The 20142-nt window shown below is 35.8% G+C and overlaps 1 protein-coding gene across 2 annotated transcripts in view; it reads left to right on the top strand.

The window, feature by feature from the left end:
• Nucleotides 1-17773, top strand: part of CREBRF (CREB3 regulatory factor) — a 57707-nt gene extending 39934 nt beyond the window's left edge. For both annotated transcript variants that reach the window (XM_038534738.1, XM_038534739.1), the window contains exons 8-9: nucleotides 187-309; nucleotides 12095-17773. In XM_038534738.1, the coding sequence (XP_038390666.1) occupies nucleotides 187-309; nucleotides 12095-12210 (239 nt within the window). In that variant the 3' untranslated portion in view covers nucleotides 12211-17773. The remainder of the gene's footprint in view (nucleotides 1-186; nucleotides 310-12094) is intronic.
• Nucleotides 17774-20142: the final 2369 nt, after the last annotated feature.

The raw sequence follows: 20142 nt of genomic DNA, 5'->3' as shown, positions 1-20142 counted from the left end.
TCTGAAACTAATGATGTACTACTGTATGTTGACTAACTGAATTTAAATTAAAAAAACATAACCATCACTACTTAATATTTTCTTACAAATTCACCATTTTTAACTGAATAACTGTAATTACACAATAAAAAGCAAATTCTTCCATGTTAGAGTGACATGTCCCAAGTGTCTTGTTCTGTCTTACAGATAATTTATTGTTTGTAATCAACTCCATCAAGCAAGAGATTGTAAACCGAGTACAGAATCCAAGAGAGGAGAGAGGACCCAACATGGGGCAGAAGCTTGAAATACTCATTAAAGATACTCTTGGTAAGAATAATATTAAATTCATAACAATAAGATGTAGCATAAGATACATGATTTAAGGAGATATTAAACATTCTTTTAAGGAAAAATTCAAATGTTCTTATTGTAGTTACTCTTCTTTACAAGTTGTTTTGTCTTTTCAGGTTTTGCATTTATAAATATGTGCTGCTGGTTACCACAATTTGTTATTTAGACTTAATCATTGAACTATTTTAACACTTAGGAAAGGTGAACTTCCAGCAACTTTAACCTTTTATGGGAAAAATAAAGATCCCTGAGCTCTCAAGCCTGCAATTTATACTTTGGTAGAGGTTCCTACCTATATGTTTTACTCAGTAATACATTTTGTGGGATTTTAGCAAACTTAATTATCTGGTTTTTTTCCCTGAATGGATTATATACCATGAAGAGGAACAGAGAGGCAGACATCCAGAAGTCAGGCAGAGCAATACCTGGCAGAGAAAGGAGAGGTAGCTAATATAGACATGAGAACTCTAGAGGTGCAAGAGCTTAGCTGCCATAGAAGCAAATCACCTTACAGATGAGTAGCATCCCAAGGACATTGCAGCATAGTGCAATCCATGAAAACCCTGAAGCATCATAAAATTGGCTCAGCTGTTTTATGTATTCTTTGTTTAGCAATATTTATTCTAGGACTGTCTTTTAAAAACGGGTTCTTGGGATACCTGGGTGGCTCAGTGATTGAGCGCGCCTGCCTTCTGCCCAGAGTGTGACCCTGGAGTCCTGGGATCAAGTCCTGCCTCAGGCACCCTACATGGAGCCTGCTTCTCTCTCTGCCTTTGTCTCTGCCTCTCTCTCTCTCTGTCATGAATAAATAAAATATTTAAAACAAAACAAACAAAACAAAAAAATGGGTTCTTATGTAGTCATTGTGTAGAGTGGCAAACTTAGGTTACTTGAGAATTTTTTTTTTAATTTTTTATTTATTTATGATAGTCACACACAGAGAGAGAGGCAGAGACATAGGCAGAGGGAGAAGCAGGCTCCATGCACCGGGAGCCCGATGTGGGATTCGATCCCGGGTCTCCAGGATCGCGCCCTGGGCCAAAGGCAGGCTCTAAACTGCTGCGCCACCCAGGGATCCCGCTTACTTGAGAATTTTATTCCAGTTCATTTTTCCCCAGAATACTGACTGTGTATTCAATCAGGTCACTTAAAAAAAATTAGAGCTTACTTTTTAATGATTATCTAGTTACTTACCTGAATTTTAGAGTAACAAACACTATAAATTGTTCCTATTTTTTAAAATTGTAAATATCTTGGATTTTTTTTTACATTTCTGTTAAAATATTTTTTCTAACTTCTAGTTTACTATAAGTTCAATCATCAAAGTTTCTTCAAAGCCTGCTATGTGCCAAGTGTTGGGGACACAGGGATGAATAATAGAGATTTGGTCACTACTCTTACTAATAAGCTTGTAGTCTAAAAATGGAAACAAAGAATTAACAGGAAAAAATATAACATTGTGGCAATTGCTGTGAAGAAATCAAGATGTTTAGATAGAAGTGAGCAATAGTTCATTTCTGTTTACACAGAAATACCTCTCACAGCTACCAAAATGATTGTGTTTTCTTTAATTAAAAATCAGTACATGGGGCAGCCCCGGTGGCGCAGCGGTTTAGTGCCGCCTGCAGCCTGGGGTGTGATCCTGGAGACCCGGGATCGAGTCCCACATCGGGCTTCCTGCATGGGGCCTGCTTTTCCCTCTGCCTGTGTCTCTGCCTCTCTCTCGCTCTCTCTGAATGAATAAATAAATAAATCTTAAAAAAAAAAAATCAGTACACATTGAATGCTTCCATGCGCTTAATTAAGTTTCTCACGGTCTTTGAAATTATTAGTTTCTCTTGTCAGCATTGTGCTCATACTAAGTGTGAAGTATTCTAGTGTTTTTGAAGGACAAGTTGGGATCATTAAATTAGCAATGCATGTAGAACCTGACAAAACAGTTTCATGAATTTGACAACATTCATGTTTGAAGGCTAATGGAGAAGATTCAAACGAGAGATCAAGGGCCCAGAAAGGATTCCTTGGGTGTTAGGGAAGGGAACAACAGCTAGTATTTACCAGGTACTTAACTACGATCCAGGACTTGTCTGTTAAGGTTGGTTAGTCATCTACTTTCACAGTTCTGTATGGGAGGTATGTATTATGCTGGCTTTACAAATGAGGAATTGAAAACGCGGCAAGGTACTAAAGTAACCTGCCATAAGTCATACAATCAATAAATGGCCAAACCAGATATTGAAGTAAGTTCTTTGAGTTCCAGTGCTCACACTACCCCCAAACACCATGACTTAGCCCTATCATCTGACACCCATCCCTGTAGTATTTGACCTGAATAGTTCACATGTGGTGTGCTACTTGCTTCATCCAGTAGGCTGACTTGAGAATTTCTTTTTCTTGACATCTTTGTAACATTTGACAGTTTTGAGCATTTATCTTCCTCTTTGAAACATTTTCTTTATTTTAAGGGACCTTAGATCTGCATGTCTTGTTCCTATCTTTTTACCAAAAAAAAAAAAAAAAAGACTAGATTTCTCTGTGGCTTTAGCAATAGCAGTGGTCTAAAAATTAAAATCATGTTTTCGAAAAGCAAAAGCTTGTTTATTGTAGTGGTTAAAATCAGAGTATTTGAAATCAGTTCTAGATTTAACTCCTGGCCCTGCCACATACTGCATGAGGACCCTAGGGAAATGACTTCATTTCCCTCAACCTACTTTTATTCATCTGTAAAATATGGACAATTGGGTGGATTAAATGAGAAGAGTGCATATAAAGCACTTAGTACCCTGCTGAGCACATAAATTCTCAGTACTCAGTATTAGTAGTCAGTGTTACCATATTATATCTTAACCATTTAAAAATTTTTAAAAAGAGTTTTAGGGGATCCCTGGGTGGCTCAGTGGTTTAGCGCCTGCCTTTGGCTCAGGGCGTGATCCTGGAGTCCCGGGATCGAGTCCCGTGTCAGGCTCCTGGTATGGAGCCTGCTTCTCCCTCTGCCTGTGTCTCTGCCTCTCTCTCTCTCTCTCTCTCTCTCTGTCTATCATGAACAAATAAATAAATAAATCTTTAAAAAAATAAAATAAAATAAAATAAATTTTTTTAAAAAGAGTTTTATTTCTACCTTGTTCCTGTAATCCATCATTCATATTTTAGAAAATTAAATATTTTGTTCAGGACAAAGCCAATTAAGATTAGTCAGATGCTTAAGTTGCATGTTCACGACATAGTATTAACTGATAATTATTTGTGATATAATTGGCTAGCAAAATAAGTTTAATTTTTCCATTTCAGCATTCCAAATGATATGGTATTTCAGTGATTATTTCTAGTCTGTAATTATTTTTGCAAGCTTTGAAAAATGACAAACAGTGACTAGGTAAGCTTATAGAATGGTAAAATGAATGTGCAACTTTAATATTTACAGAATGACTTTTTCAAAAGTAGTTTTAAATACACATTAAAATAGAGTACATTACAAAATGAAACAGGATTAAGGACAGTATATTTATATAAAACATTAACACTATGAAAGGTCAAAAGTCTGTTTTGAACAAAATTATATCTATGTGAAGAACAATCTTAGCAGAGAGTAAATCCTAAATATTGATATTTTCCTAAGCAGTCAGTTAATTTATATCTTTATATAATTATAAATTATAAATTAATTATAAATTAATTCAGTACCCAAATAGGAAGTCCTGGTAAATTTGCTTGATGTTTTTTTCAAATGGATTTTTGCTGTTTTAATATTTTATGTATTATTTCAGCACATTTCTGTCTTTCATATTCTTTGAAATCATTTTCAGTTCCTTTGTTAGGTAGAGGGAGGAACTTAACACTACAAGTAAAGATTCTTTTTACTTTTTCAGTTTTAAATTTAAAGACTTTGTATGTTGATAAATTTGTAAATATTCTCTTTATATCTAAAAAGTCAGTTTTACCAGACTCAAAATCCTTGACTCACATTTTCTTTATTTTAAATATGTTTCTTTATTTTTTTCTTTTGGCATAAAATGTTGCTATTTAAAAGTGAATAGTTGGGCAGCCGGGGTGTGGCTCAGCGGTTTAGCACCGTCTTCAGCCCAGGGCCTAATCCTGGAGACCTGGGATCGAGTCCAGTCCAACGTCGGGCTCCCTGCATGGAGCCTGCTTCTCTCTCTGCCTGTGTCTCTCTGCCTCTCTCTCTCTCTCTGTGTGTGTCTCTCATGAGTAAATAAATAAAATCTTAAAAAAAAAAAAAAGTGAATAGTTGCAAAAAAAAAAAAAAAAAAGGCGCTAATAGTTGTGAAACTTTTTTTCCTGATAACTTATTTGGTCTTTTTCCAAGATGTCAATAGGATTTTTCTTTTTCTTTTAATTCTCAGTAATTTCACTAGACTTTGTTTTGGAATTGGTCATTTTAGGTTGATGTTTTCGTGTGTGTACTGTGCTCTTTAAATATGTAGTTAAAATCTTTTTAGTATTTTTTTTAATCCCCCCGCCCCCCTTTTTAGTATTTGAACTGTTTCTGTGCTTTGGTTTTTGTTGTTGTTTTTTTTAAGCTGGTTGTGGTACCCAGTGCAGAGCCTGTCAAGTGAGCTGAAGTCAAGAATTGGACACTTAACTGATTGATTCACTCAGGGCCCCCTTGCTTTGTTTTTGTTTTTGTGTTTTGTGATTTGTGTTTTTGTTTTGTTTTTTGATGACTTAATATTTGTGGGTTGCATCTTCTTTTGCCTATCTTTAGTATTTTCTGAGGTATATTCACTTTTGATCAATTATTTTGTCTTTTTTTATTTTAAAAATCTTTCTCCTTTGCACTTCTGTTTCTCTTAAAAGCATTATTGTGTTTATTTGCTGCTCTTGTATTTTTAGTTTTGTCTTTTTTTAAATTATTTATTGGGTACTTGAGTGGTTCAGTGGGTTAAGCTCTGCCTTTGACTCAGGTCATGATCTCAGTGTCTTGGGATCAAGCACCACATCAGGCTCCCTGCTTGATGCTCCCTCTCTCTCTGCCCCCTTCCTGTTCATGCTCATGCTCTCTTTCTTTCTCTCAAATAAAATCTCTTAAAAAATAAATAAAATGCTTTATTTAAATTGTATTTAGTTAACATATACTGTATTATTAGTTTCAGGGATAGAATTTAGTGATGCAGCTGATGGATCAAGTGCCCCCCCCCTTTAATGCCTATCGTCCAATTATCCCTTCCCTTCACCTGCTTCCTCTCCAACAACCCTCAGTTTATTTCCTAGAGTTCGTCCCTAATGGTTTGCCTCCCTCTCTATTTTCATCTTTTTTCCTTCCCTTCCCCTATGTTCGTTTGTTTCTTAAATTCCACATATGAATGAAATCATATGGTATTTGTCTTACTGTGACTGACTGACTTCGCTTAGCATAATACCCTCTAGTTCCATCTGCATTGTTGCAAAATGTCAAGATTTCATTTCTTTTTGATGGCTGAGTAATATTTCGTTGTTTTTATATACCACATCTTCTTTATCCATTCATCTGTTGGTGGACACTTGGGCTTTTTCTATAGTTTGGCTATTGTGGACATTGATACTGTAAACATTAGGGTGTGTGTGCTCCTTTGAATCACTATGTGTATATCCTTTAGGTAAATACCTAGTAGCGCAATTGCTGGGTCATAGTGTAACTCTATTTTTAACTTTTTGAGGAACCTCCATCTTTTTTTTTTTTTCAGAATGGCTGCACCATTTTGCATTTCCACCAGCAGGGTTCCTCTTTCTGCACATCCTCGTCAACATCTGTTGTTTCTTGAGTTGTTCATTTTAGCCATTCTGGCCAGTATCAGGTGATATCTCATTGTGGTTTTGATTTGTATTTCCCTGATGCTGATTGATGTTGAGCATTTTTTCATGTGTCTGTTGGCCATTTGTATATCTTCTTGGAAAAATGTTTGTTCATGTCTTCTGCCTATTTCTTGACTGGATTATCTGGGGGGGGGTATTGAGTTTGATAAGTTTTTTATAGATTTTGGAGACTAGCCCTTTATCTGATAAGACATTTGGAAATACCTTCTCCTGTTCTGTAGGCTACCTTGTTCTTTTAGTTTTGTCTTAACTTCAGGAATTAAATTTTTCTTCCCATTCTTTTCTGAGTTTTTCTATTTCTGATTTTTGTAGTTCTTTCATGTAACATTTTCTTTAATGTCTTTTAGTTCATTTTGAAAATCATTGAGTTCATTTTGAAATAATAGTGGATTGTGACTATTTGGGATAATAATCGTATGATATGGTCATTTTTGCATATATCTTTCAGGCACACTTTCATTGTTTGTAGGAATCTTCTTTTTTTTCCTTACAATAACTTTTTTTGGGATTTCTTTTACCTTGATACACATAAAACTCTTTCTTCTAAACTTTGAAAAGTTTACTTCAGGATAGCTTTTCTAACTTCAAACTTTACAGAGTCCTCTGTTTTTAGTTAATATAAAGCTATGCTTTGCTTTCATTTATGAGATGGTGATTCAGTCCATCCTAAGAAGGGGACACAGGAGAGGATCAGGAAGAAAGTTTACCCTAGAAAAACAAAGTCACCACATGCCACAGGGGAGCCACATGGAGGGAGCAATAAGGGAGAGGGCTCAACAAAGCAGGTAGGGAGGAGACGGGGCAGGGGGGTTGGGGGAGGTGGGTAGAAAACCAAAAGAACCTGTGGGCAAGTGCCTTTATTGGAGGTAGCAGTGATGTTCAAAAGCAAAAGATGTTCAAAAGCAAAAGATGAGAGGGAATTTCTCTGGTACACTTGTATGTCACTAGCCCACAGTCCAGCGAGGGCAAGAAGAACAACTTGTGGCTGGGCAGGTGCACAGGGCAGCTTGTTTTCTGAAATTTCTTGTTTTGTGCTCCTCTTCCTTTTTATCTGGACCATTTCTTTCTTTCATATCTATTGTGCCTGTCTTGCCCAATTTTGATTCTTGCCAGTCCTGGTTCCTGTCTTACAAGGGAGTCCTATTTAGTCAGTTTTTAGTTCACAGAGCTAGACTGCTCAAGCCCCTCAACATCTTTCTGTGGGCCTTTTTTTTTTTTTCCTGGGGGCTTCTCACACTCACCTTGTACTCAATTTTTGTACTCCCTATTCATTTGTACAAATCTCTCACAGCTTCATCTGTTCTCATATTGGTCTCCTGTGGCTTCCAGTGAGTAACTTGTTGGCTATTTTAGACTCTTTTGTTCTCAGGCCCATTAATCCCCTTGACTCATCCTGCACAAGTATTGGTAAAGTTAATACCATACAGGTCTTGTAGCTTTTGGTAGTTTGTTTCCACCCTTTTGAATTTTGGGGGTTTTGAAGATACATTGTCACTTGTTATGTTTTTCATGGGTTTATGGGTTTTCTAGTTAATCTCTGTCTTTATAATGGGAATTGAGATTAAAAATCTGTGCTGCCATACAACAGTCTTTCTAGAGTTCCTCCCTGGAGCAGTTTAAATAAATTGGGGTTTCTTTTTCTTAAAGATTTGGTAGAACAAGCTTTGAAACTATCTGGTCTAGTATGTTTTTGTGATTAACTCTTTGAAAACTTTCTCTGTATGTTAGATTACAAGCTGTTCTGGAGTCAGTTTTGATAATTTACATATTCCTAGAAAATTATCCACTTCCTCCATGCCCTCAAATTTATAAAAATTGTCTTGTTTTTTAATAGCCTCTGTATTGGTGGCTAATGCTTCATTTTCATTTCTTTATGTGTACTGTGTTTGCCTTCATTTCTTGAATTGGTTAGTTATAGGTAGTTCGACTTCTCCCCTCAAAAAAGAACCAGCTCTTGAATTCATCAGTTCTTCTTATTTCTTCAGTTAGATGCTTAATTCACTTATTTTCTATTCTTTCTTGTTCATTAATATAATTAAAAACTTTTGAAATTTCTCCTGAGAGCTGCTTGAGCTATATGTCATAAATTTTGATATGTCATATTTGTTTTCTGAATACTTTGAAATTTGGGGTGTTTTTTAGTAAGATTTTATTTATTTGAGAGAGAATGAGAAAGCACAAGCAGGGGGGCAGAGGGAAAAGGAGAAGCAGACCACCCCACTGATCAGGGAGCCCAATAGAAGGCTCCATCCCAGGACCCTGGGATCATGACCTGAGACAAAGGCAGACACTTAACCAACTGAGCCACCCAGATGCCCCTGAATTTTTGGTTTGATTTACTCTGCAAAAACTGCTTGAGAAGGGGCAGCCCTGGTGGGCGCAGCGGTTTAGCGCTGCCTGCAGCCCAGGGCGTGATCCTGGAGACCCGGGATCAAGTCCCACATCAGGCTCTCTGTATGGTGCCTGCTTCTCCCTCTGCCTGTGTCTCTGCCTCTCTCTCTCTGTCTCTATGAATAAATAAATAAAATCTTAAAAAAAAAAACTGCTTGAGAAATATTTAAAATTTTCCAGAAGGTCGACATTATTATTTTTCTAGTTTTGTTATTAATTTCTCTTTTTTGTGATGTATTTAAGAGGTTTTTTTTAGCTATCTAACATGATTACATTTATTTACATTTGTTATGTTTATTACAACCTAATTAAATGTTCTCTGGGCATTTGAAAAGTAGACATATTTTCTGTTTGTGTTAAGACTGCATAATATGCTCCATCAGGTAATCTTAATTAGGTCTTGTTTTCTTTTTTTATTTTTGTAGGTGTACATTTACTCTAAGATTGAAAAAGGTCCTCGCTAATGTGTATCAGTTTTTTCTCATATTTTCTGTGGTTTTGCTTGAATAGGATTCCTTACTGCTAGATCTTCATTACAGATTATAATCTTTATCATAATGAAGCATAGCTTTTTCTCTGAATTCAATCCTGTCTCATATTACAATCATTAATGAAGCTTTATTATTATTTATATTTGCTTAGTATACCTTTGCCTACCCTTTAATTTTCAGTTTTTCTGAATACTTTATATTAGATACATCTTTTAAAAATATTTAAGTTAAAATTTATTTTGATAAGTATAGCATCAAATTCACTTTGAGATTTTTGTACATAGCATAGAGTTAGATTTTATTTATTAGACTGGAAATCTTTCTTTAATAGGTGAACTTAGGTCATTTTTATTTATTGATTCATATTTAATTTTAGTTTTGTCATCAAAAGATCTGTTAGGCTTTGTTCATATGGCTTTTTCCTTTTTATATCATTCACTGTATGATTCATTATAGTTTCAGTTTTATATGTTTTCTCTGATAATTCATAAGTTCTGTATTTTTGTCTTATGAGATGAAATTTTAACTATAGCATAACATGTATATTTCATTTTTTCCTCTTAACTTTTCATTTAAGATTTCAGTCCTAGGGCCGCCTGGATGGCTCAGCAGTTTAGCGCCGCCTTCAGCCCAGGGCTTGATCCTGGAGACCTGGGGTTGAGTCCCACATCAGGCTCCCTGCATGGAGCCTGCTTCTCCCTCTACCTTCTCATATTTGGACAAATACAAGAAGAGTTGGTGTCTCTGCGTCTCTTTCTCTCTCTGTGTCTCTCATGAATAAATGAATGAATGAATGAATGAATAATATTTTTTAAAAATTTCAGTCCTATAAGAAAAGTAGAAATGGCACATGAACATCTGTTTATGATTCAACTAAATTCCCAGTTGTTAATATTTTGCTACATTTGCTTTATTTTTGTCTCTGTCTAAATTTTTTATTCCTATTTGAAGGTAACTTCTACCAAATCCTTCATCCCCAACTACTTCAGCACGTATTTCTCAAGAACAAGGACATTTTCTTTCTTAGGCACAATACCAGTATCACACTCAAGTACTTCAATACTGTTATAATATCTATATTGAGTCCATATTTAAACTTCTCCAGTTGTCTCAGTAATGTCCTTTATAGCCTTTGTTTGTTAAGCATCATTGCATTATTTATATCTTTTTGTCTCCTTTAATCTAGATCAGTCTCCCAGCATATTTTTTTCCATGAAAAATTCAGGTAGTTGATCTTGTAAAATTTCCCAACATCTGGAGTTGTTTGTTTCCTCCTGACTAAATACAGTTAAATTTTCTTGCCAAGAATCATGGGTGATTATCCTCCTCATTCCATCAATCAAGAGGTACATATATCAGTTTGTCCCACTATTGGTCATGCTATGTTTATTTATTTATGTATGTATGTTCGATTTTCTAACATATAGTATAACACCCAGTGCTCATCCCATCAAGTACCCTCCTCTGTGCCCGTCACCCAGTTACCTCATCCCCCCCTTCTGCCTCCCCTTCCATTACCCTTTGTTAGTTTCCCAGAGTTAGGAGTCTCTCATGTTTTATCACCCTCTAGTTTTTCCCACTCATTTTTCCTCCTTTCCCCTATAATCCTTTTCACTATTTCTTATATTCCCCATGTGAGTGAAACTGTATGATGATTGTCCTTCTCTGACTGACTGACTTCACTCAGCATAATACCCTCCAGTTCCATCCATGTCGAAGCAAATGGTGGGTATTCGTCCTTTCTGATGGCTGAGTAATATTCCATTGAATATATAGACCACATCTTTATCCATTTATCTGTCGAAGGACATCGAGGCTCCTTCCACAGTTTGGCTGTTGTGGACATTGCTGCTATAAACATTGGGGTGCAGGTGCCCCAGCATTTCACTGCATCTGAATCTTGGGGTAAATACCCAATAGTGCAATTGCTGGGTCATAGGGTAGCTTTATTTTTAACTCTTTGAGGAACCTCCACACAGTTTTCCAGAGTGGCTGTACCAGTTCACATTCCCACCAACAGTGCACATCCTCTCCAACATTTGTTGTTTCCTGTCTTGTTCATTTTCGCCATTCTCACTGGTGTGAGGTGGTATCTTACTGTGGTTTTGATTTGTATTTCTCTGGTGACAAGTGTTGCGGAGCATTTTCTTATGTGCTTGTTGGCTGTGTCTATGTCTTCCTCTGTGAAATTTCTGTTCATGCCTTCTGCCCATTTCATGATTGGATTGTTTCTTGGGTGTTGAGTTTCATAAGTTCTTTATAGGTCATGCTACATTTAATGACATGGTTGAGGTAGTGTCAGTTCTCTGTTTTTTACACTATCTTGTGACTTCTTCCTATGAGCCATGCCTAAATCTTTTTCTATTTCTATCTCATTTTAATCATTTTTTTTGTCATTACTTTTAAAACATGCTTATACTAGCTCTGTTTGACATACTGATTTAAAATATCTTTTGACCTCAGCTGTAGAAGATGAAGATAAAAATGAAAAACTCAACATACTTAAAGTGTCTCCCACCTTTTTCCCCCTTCTCTTCCAACTTTATTCATTCATTTTTCTTTAAAATGAAGAAAAAGAAATACAAATTTATTCCAGTAGTTATAAAAATGACTGAAAAAAAATTTTTTTAATGACTGAATACATCCTTCAGGCCAGTGTTTTCAGTTGTGTGGGTAAAGCCCACTCATGAGACATACAGAGGCTGGAGCAGTTGGAAGAGACTGACACAACAGGGCAAACATGGTCAGTTGGGGAACAATGCTTGTTGTGACAGTGTGGAGTTTGGGTTTGGACTATTATTTGGACTTTACTACTTACCGTCTACCTCCTTTTAAAATATTGATTTACCATTCTTCATTCTTGGTTTGATCTTTCTAATCTAGTGGGGCTAGAATGAATTTCTGGGTTGCAGTAGCGAGCAGCTGAGCACTTGGCTAGGACCAGTATCAAGCTGGGGTCTGTCCGTCCATCCCCCGCACCCCCCGCTCCCAGATCTGCCTACTCCTCACCTTCTCTTTAAGCCCTCTCCATTTCTGTGCCTAAGTGTGCCTTATTTCTTTTTCTTCAGGTCTCCCAGTTGCTGGGCAAACCTCAGAATTTGTTAACCAAGTGTTAGAGAAGACCGCAGAAGGCAATCCCACTGGAGGCCTTGTAGGACTAAGGATACCAACATCAAAAGTGTAATCAGCCTCATTGGACCACTGGTCAGAAATGTCTGTGTTTGTCACGTTATTCATTGTAAATTTTCATTCTGTTTTGCATGTCAGTTTAGCATTATGTAAACATTTACAATTAGGTTACATTGTTTTAAGAACTAAGTAGCATAAGTGAAGCATGATCCAAAATACTTGATTATTGCATTTTCAGAGCATAAACCATAGTTAAAACTGCTACTGGCATCAGAATTGAAACTCACATTTAAGTAAATGTTTAGATACAGATTGCAAAAATCTGTTAAAGTAAAACATTTGGGAGGAGCGAAGATATTAATAAATGCCAAATTGTGGCAGGTTTATGCTCTGAACCACACAAAAAAATTGAGGAAGCATTTTTTTAAACAGTCAGTTTAGATTGTTTTTAGAGTTACTACTTTTGTTCTGATTTTCCACAACCATTAATCTCACTTGTACATGGCACAACCCAGCATTCACACCCATGTGCCATATTAGAAGTTCATTTTCCGAGCTCAATATGGTATATATAAGTATATATATAAATATATATATATATATAATGTCTGTGCAAGTAAGAAAAAAAGCATATTCTTTGTGCCTTGTATTTTGGGGAAACTATAAAACTGGTAATATTTTGTATGATGAAAACCCTAATGAGGAAACACAGGATATATAGATGGAAAAATTATGGGGTTTAAATGTTTTTTTGTTCCAACTCTTTTTCAAAATTTTTGAATGTATATAGGACTATGTTGAAATGTAGATATATGCCACAGAGTCTGTGTATTGTATAAAAAACAAAACAAAAAACAAACAAAAAAAAGATGGCTCTAGAAAACTCCTATTTCGGTACTTGACCGGAAGAAGACAAATACTTGCACATTATTGCGATTGTTTTATTTTTTGTACCAAAGACAAATGCAACTGATATGGCAAACTGCCAGTCTAAGTAAAGTTTTGCACAGCTTACATGATACTGTATGAATGTATGAAAAAAAAAAGGAGAAAAAAAAGAAAAATGAAAAGGTCAGGGTTAGGGATCTTACTGAACTGTGAATTTTATTTCTGTTTGGGTCCAATTATCTACAGAAGGAGCATCCACACACACAAATATTATTTTGCTGTTCCTCTAGTTCGCTTCCATAGTAGATAAGTTGGTGGCCATTTAGATGTCTGTAAGTCTTTTTATTTCTGCACTTATTGTAGGAAATTTTAATATATTTCATTTTAGTAAGCTATTGGTGAAATAGATTTTGACCTTGAAAATTAAAAAAGTTTATTTAGCTTATTGTAGTATACTTCCACCAAACAACCAAAATACAGATTATTTTTATTGTATTATGTATATATATATATGTAAAGAAAGAAAAAAGCTAAAAATATCTAATTCTTTAGTTGCCACTTTTCCAATTGATGTATTATTGTGCATGTAATATTTTCAAAGATGAACACAAGCTTAAAACAAAAACAATTTATAGATTTTTATATTTTTGTACAGGTATTTTCAAATTAGCTTCTTCAAACTTACATGTGACTTATTCTTCTTCTATAATTTCTAGAACTGAGAAATATTAACACATTTAGTTTTTAGGTGCTCTTTTTTGCTCACATAAAACAGCTTCATTAGTCAGTGTTTTAACTGTGTTACAGCTTTACCTCTTGATGAGAAATTTCTTGTGTCAAGGCAGCATTATAAACCTTCCCCACAGGTCTTTCCATTCTGTCTCTCTTACTGTTAGATTCTCAAATCTTGTGTTTTGAACTCTGAAAACTGGTGGCTTAAAAACTATACTTTAAAAAAGATCCTATCTAGCCAGAAAAAAATACCAAAAATTTCAGCTGCTGGGAAAGTATCTATTTCTCCAACTGTTTCTCCATTACCCCCTGGAGAATTTATTCCTTAATTATATTTTGTCTTTATAGTGTGTTTCCTTTTCTTCTACTTTATCCCCTCTCCCCCAACCCCCATTTGTAAGCCATAGCATATGAAGCTATTGCTTATAAAGTTTGATTCTAAAACACACAGTAACAACTGAACAATGTTTGCTTATATGCTTCTTTGACATCATGAAAAGGAAACTCCAAGGATTGTCTTAACACCTTAGCTAAACTGTGATGCACAAGATTTTCTTGTGCTTGATGGAAATGTACCTGGTTAGTGCATTTATGCTAAACAGATGATAAGCTCAGAGCTAGTGGTTTAAAAGAATGTAAGCTCATTGTTTAAAGTTTTTCTTTTTTAGATGGGAGGAGTCAAAGCACAGGCTTATAACTTGGAAGTATATGAAGTTTTGACAGAGTGTGTTTAGTAAAATGAAACATGTTCCAAAATGTGGCAGTTTTGCAATCAGGTGAAAATCACTTCATGATAGAGATTCAGCTGATGAGGTTTATAAAATTGCCCCTTTCTAGCTGCTGTGTTAGGAATTCTGGTTTTTGATACTTTTTTCCTGTCTGCAAACCAGAATTTGATTTTTTGGTCTTGCATTTCAAAAAAAAAAAAAAAAAAAAAGACTTTGAATCTGTTTAGTAGATTCCATATCCTTGCATTTCAGTGTTTTATATGTACTACTTAAGTTAAATAGTTAAAAGCTTTTAAATAGTTGAGCTTTTTAATGTTGACACTTTATTTTGTACCTATTTATATATGTATGTATATCTTAGAAAAGCACTTTGTTAAAAAAAAAATTGCATTTTATATGATTCCTGCCATTTGCTGCTAAATCTGGGCTGGTCAGAATGCTGCAGCGATACTTGATCTAAATAAAAACCTGGCAGTAAAATGTAGAGTGAAAGTTAAATCCTCTTGCTGTTTTAACTTTATCATAAAGATGACATAGGCAAGCTGTGCAGCTTTACATTTTAACCAGGGGACTCTGTGGCATTTAAAACCGTCTAGAAATGGTTGTACTTTAATGCCAGTAATAATCTGCTTCCTCTATTGTCATTAAAATATACTCGTTTAGTGTATCACACAAACAGATCTTATAAGGGTAACATAAAAACCCCAACAATTGTACATGTTCTGTTTTTGAAAATTGTGGCATGTATTTTTGGGTGAAGATCATTAGAGAAGAGCTCTCTAAAGGTTTTCTGTGTTCATACATGGTATACAGATAGCTCATAATGAAGTCCAGAATCTTACTTTAAGTAAAGGCATTGTGAATTCACCTCAAATAAACCCATTGTTCCAAAAACAATTATAAACTTTGACTCTAGTACTACTATGATTTAAAAACAAAACAAAACAAAACAAAAAAACGTTCTTCCTCATTTCAGATACACTGGATTCTTTATAGAGTTTGTCTCCATATGAAAGCATGCTGTCCAGTTGTTCTTGTTAAGATCTTGTCTGAGTTTTGAATTGGGTGCCACACTTTTTCAGTCAATATGATTGCTTGTTCTACTGTACCATGTATGATTCTTGTCCTTTCCTATATCCTTCATGACAGATTATGATGTGGCTTTATATTGTGCCTTACTTGTACATTTAAACTTAACGTCTTCATTCCCTTCCACTTCCTAAATCTTTCACTTTGACCTTTTTGGTAAGAGAATCAGAGCAATTATAAAAACATCATGAAGGATTTCAGATGGGTATGGTTTCCAATTCCCTCTCTTTATAGTTATTTTATATTTGTATGAAAGACCAGTTTTGAATGGTCTTTAAATATGAGAGGGAAAGACTAGCAGTAATTTCACTACATCCCTTGTTTCTGACTTTCATGAATTTGTCCTACATCTTCTTTCTGATGCTTGACTTGATTTGCTCCTTAGCAATAGTCTGCATTTAAAGAAAGGTGTGTTCAGTTCATCAGCTTGAAATTGACTATTTCATCTTTCCAGAATTTTTTAGGAGAAGAATACCCGTTTTGTTTGTTTTATAAAACAGATGACAAGTCTCTTTAAAAGAAACAGAAGTACAGTACTTTTGAAATACAATGCTGTTAGTTTGGATTTCTTTTTTTATATATAATATTCATACAATTATCTGATGTTTGCCTTCATTAATAAAGCTGTTAGTTTATTCACCAAAATGTCAAGAATGGATGTGCTTTTCTTTATTCCATACATTTAAAAATATTTTAGCTGCTAAGATTTAGTTAACTTTCTAAGAAACAAATTCAAGTTGCCTTCAGCAGGAATTAACAAAAACTTATGTTCCCTTTCTTTATATAGTCTTCCTACAATTCTGTTCAAGTATTTTCTAATTAATTATGTAAGAGAATGTTAGCATCTCTCCAAATCTTGAAACTTGAATTTTGAGAATGCATTGAATTATGCTTTCAGTGTTAAAGTAAAAGGTTTCAATTATCCTTCTAGTGAAGTCTATTGTGGAATACCATTTCCCATGGAACTGAGGCCATTTCCACAACTTTGCAAAGAATTGCAGTCTTGTTCTTCCCTTGGATCATGATAAATAAGTCTCACACAGTGCCGTAATACTTGTGGATTCTTTTGTAATCTTTGTAATCTTAATAAGGGCATTATGAGAAGATGACTCCATGTTTTTTTAATATTTCAAACACATTGGGATGTAACAATGAATGTCAACTGTAGGAATGGTTGTTTCGTTTTAAGGAATAAGCATGTTGGGGAAAGATGATGAAAATGTACTACTGACAGTTTTACACTTCCATAGGCAAGCGGGATTATGTGTTGAAGCATAATCCTCATGCTTAGTAAACTGACCGAAAATTGTAGAAATTACACCTAGGAACTGAATTATGCCAAATTGCCATTTTCTTTAGAAAAGAGAGGTTAGAGTGTAGTAGGGAGTAGAACCTTAAAACTACTTCCAAATAGTACTTTGGAATTGAAGACTTGGTAACTAGTGAAGAACATCAGAGTTGGGTATTTCAGTGTGCCAAGTTTGGGTGAACTAGGTTTGCCTCTTTCATAACAATGTAAACACAATGGTGTAGTTAATTAAATTCTGGGTGGATGGGAGCGGGACTGATTACTGTGTCTTGCCCTTCACCCTTTGTTTTTTTCAGAACCAAATAACAGAAATGTGTATGTGTGTACTGTATCTGCCTTTCCACCACATTTTTATGACACTGTATTCCACTGCCTGCTTTTTTTTTTTTTACTTTCTTTCCCTAGGATTTGTCCAATAATTAGCATTTGTGATTAACAGTGATATTAGGGCTGACCGCACATAAGAAGTCACAAGAGAAGAGTGGAAGGGCAAGAATTCAGAGCATTTGTTCATACAATGTGGCAACCTCTTTTGCATAGTGGCGTAGGATCCTGTTTGTAATGCTATCATAAATATTCTGTAGTTTTGTTTCCCCATTCCCCCAACTGGAGCTATGAAACTTTTTATTGGATTCAGTCTTGTCTTTTGTCTAGAGAGAATTTTATCTTGTTGACGCATGAGCTGTTTAAAAATTATTCTATTAAATGTTGGTTAATAGTTGTGCAGTTTTTCTTTTCAGAAGAAAAGGCAATTCAAATGTTGCCTTTGTTTTCTGTCACCTTCCAACCCCTCAGCACTTCTAGTCAGATACAGATTCATCAGTGTATGCAACATCCTTTGTAATTTAAAATAAAAAAAAATATGAAAAGGTTTTGAATTGTTTGTCTCATGTTTTCGCCCTTCCTTTCTCTGTTGCTTTTCTATCACTTCCAAGGGTAACCATCTGCTCCTCTGCAAGATAACCCACTGCAAAGAAATTCCAGACTAAAAACAACAGTGAACTGTGGGTTGTGCTGCCTCTTTCTTGGTGTAGGGCACAAAGAGCTAAAATTTTGGACATTTGGGGCTGATTTTCAGTACTCTGGTGAAATGTAGCTGTTATGGAGAATTATTTGTTGGTGAAAACATTTGCATTCTTCATAGTTTGGAGCACAGTTTCGTTTACAAGTATTTTTTCCTTTGATTCTTTGGGCAGGCAAGGGAAACTGTTTTGAGTCTCTCTTGACTTTAAACACTTGTATATATTTATTAATTCAAAGTAAGCTAGGAGATAGTCTGGGCATATACACAGAGATTTATTTTATTATTTATTTATTTATTTATTTATTTATTATTTATATTTTTTAAAGATTTTATTTATTCATGAGAGACGCAGAGAGGCAGAGATGTAGGCAGAGGGAGAAGCAGGCTCCTTGCAGGGAGCCTATGTGAGACTCGATCAAGGACCCCAGGATCACGCCCTGAGCCAAAGGCAGATGCCCAACTGCTGAGCTACCCAGGTGTGCCCAGAGTCTTTTTTTTTTAAAGGCCTTATTTATTTGAGAGTGAGAGAGCAAGTATGAGCAGGGGGAGGGGCAAAGGGAGAGGGAGAAGCAGACTCCCCAACTGAGCAGGGAGCCTGATACTGTGGATGGCTGGATCCCAGGACCCCGGGATCATGACCTGAGCCGAAGGCAGACGCTTAACTGACTGACCCATCCAGGCATTCTGGGTACCTTATTGCTGAGATACTTCAAGGACACAGATACCACAGGGTATGCTAGAGAAGAATTGACAGGCTTGTGTTCATGACATCAGGACTCTTGAAGGAGTTCTTTTTGCTTTATTGGAGTGACATTGGGGCTGTCAGATAGCAAAGTGGAGATGGCCTCTCATGGACTTGACCTCCATCCCAACCACTCCTCACAGGAGCCTCTGTCGTGGTCTGGGAACTTTTAAGGAGCTGAGTGAGCCGGGTCAGTATAGTCCTCAGGAAACAACATTTTGTGGGTAGCACCTAGTTAAATGGGTAAGTCAGTTGTCCCTCCTCACTCATAGTGATTGCAGAACCAGAAGAGCTCTTTAGATAGAAAGACAAAGTTGGAAAATACTTTAATACCCCAGCTGAAAGGGTTAGAATAAGAAAAGGTTGTTAGAAGGCTAGGGTGGCTGGCATTTGTTAGATCCCTGCTAGGTGCTTTCCTGTCAGGTTAATTCTGCTCTCAATGGCACAGTGCAGTGGGGGGTCATGTTCATTTTACAAAAGAGAATAAACTCAGATAAGGGACTCACCTCAGACCCAACTTATAGCCCCAATTCAAACTCCAGTCTGCTCTTGCACTCAGACAATTTATACTTTTAAAGGACCAGGCCAGGTCACAGGCAATACTTGAATTTGATAGGAGGGAGGTAATGGGACTGGAATCTGAAAACCAGAACTAAAGCTGAAACCTACCAGATGTAGTTATGAAAAGCTAGTCTCAGGACCTGTGGGGTCAAGGTGATAGAAGCAAAATAACATTGGCAGGAGTCAGTGATTCAGAGTGTGGTTCACCACATTGTACATCTATCCTTCAAAGATGGCCTCTAGTTTAAGGGCTTAAAATTGGGTCTCTGTTAGAAGGAGCATGTTGGAGGATGGAGAAAAAAAAGGGAGCTATGTTTTCTTAATTGCCTCATGGAGACTGTCAGTTGCATAGGAATTTCCAGCAAGAAGCCAGATGTGAAAGGGGCCCGAGGTCATGTGTCCTAAATAGAGAGCTGCTGAGGATCCAAAACTTTTCAGTGACCTGAAAAATGTCAGTTTCCTTAAAAGATTTTAATCTTAAAACATCACCAGGAATGAACTTAAAAATGTACAGGGTCTAGATAAAGAAAACTTTAACATGAAGGACACAGAAGACTTGAACAACTGGAAAGAAAGATCCAAGTTCTTGAACTTGAGCAGTGAGCAACATGATGCTGTAAGCCCTCAAAATTAAAAATTTAATGCTATCTCAAAACATACCAATAAGGTTAAAAAACAAAATACTTAAGGTTTCTAGGGGAAAAATATAATAGCAGAGGAGAAAAAGATTGGGCATTTAATTGAAACACATTAAAACACATAAAAAAACTATAAAATTGTCATTTTGGTGTGTAAATAGGACAATAGAACAGAAGGTCTAGAAATGGATTCGAACATAAGAATTATGGTAAATGTAGCATCCGGAACCAGTGAGAAAAAGATGGATTCTTCAGAAAACAGTGTTGGAACAACTG

This window comes from Canis lupus, chromosome 4, assembly GCF_011100685.1.
Source record: "Canis lupus familiaris isolate Mischka breed German Shepherd chromosome 4, alternate assembly UU_Cfam_GSD_1.0, whole genome shotgun sequence".
Taxonomy (NCBI): domain Eukaryota; kingdom Metazoa; phylum Chordata; class Mammalia; order Carnivora; family Canidae; genus Canis; species Canis lupus.
The sequence above is the reverse complement of the archived record's forward strand: the minus strand, read 5'-3'. Positions and strand labels throughout refer to the sequence as shown.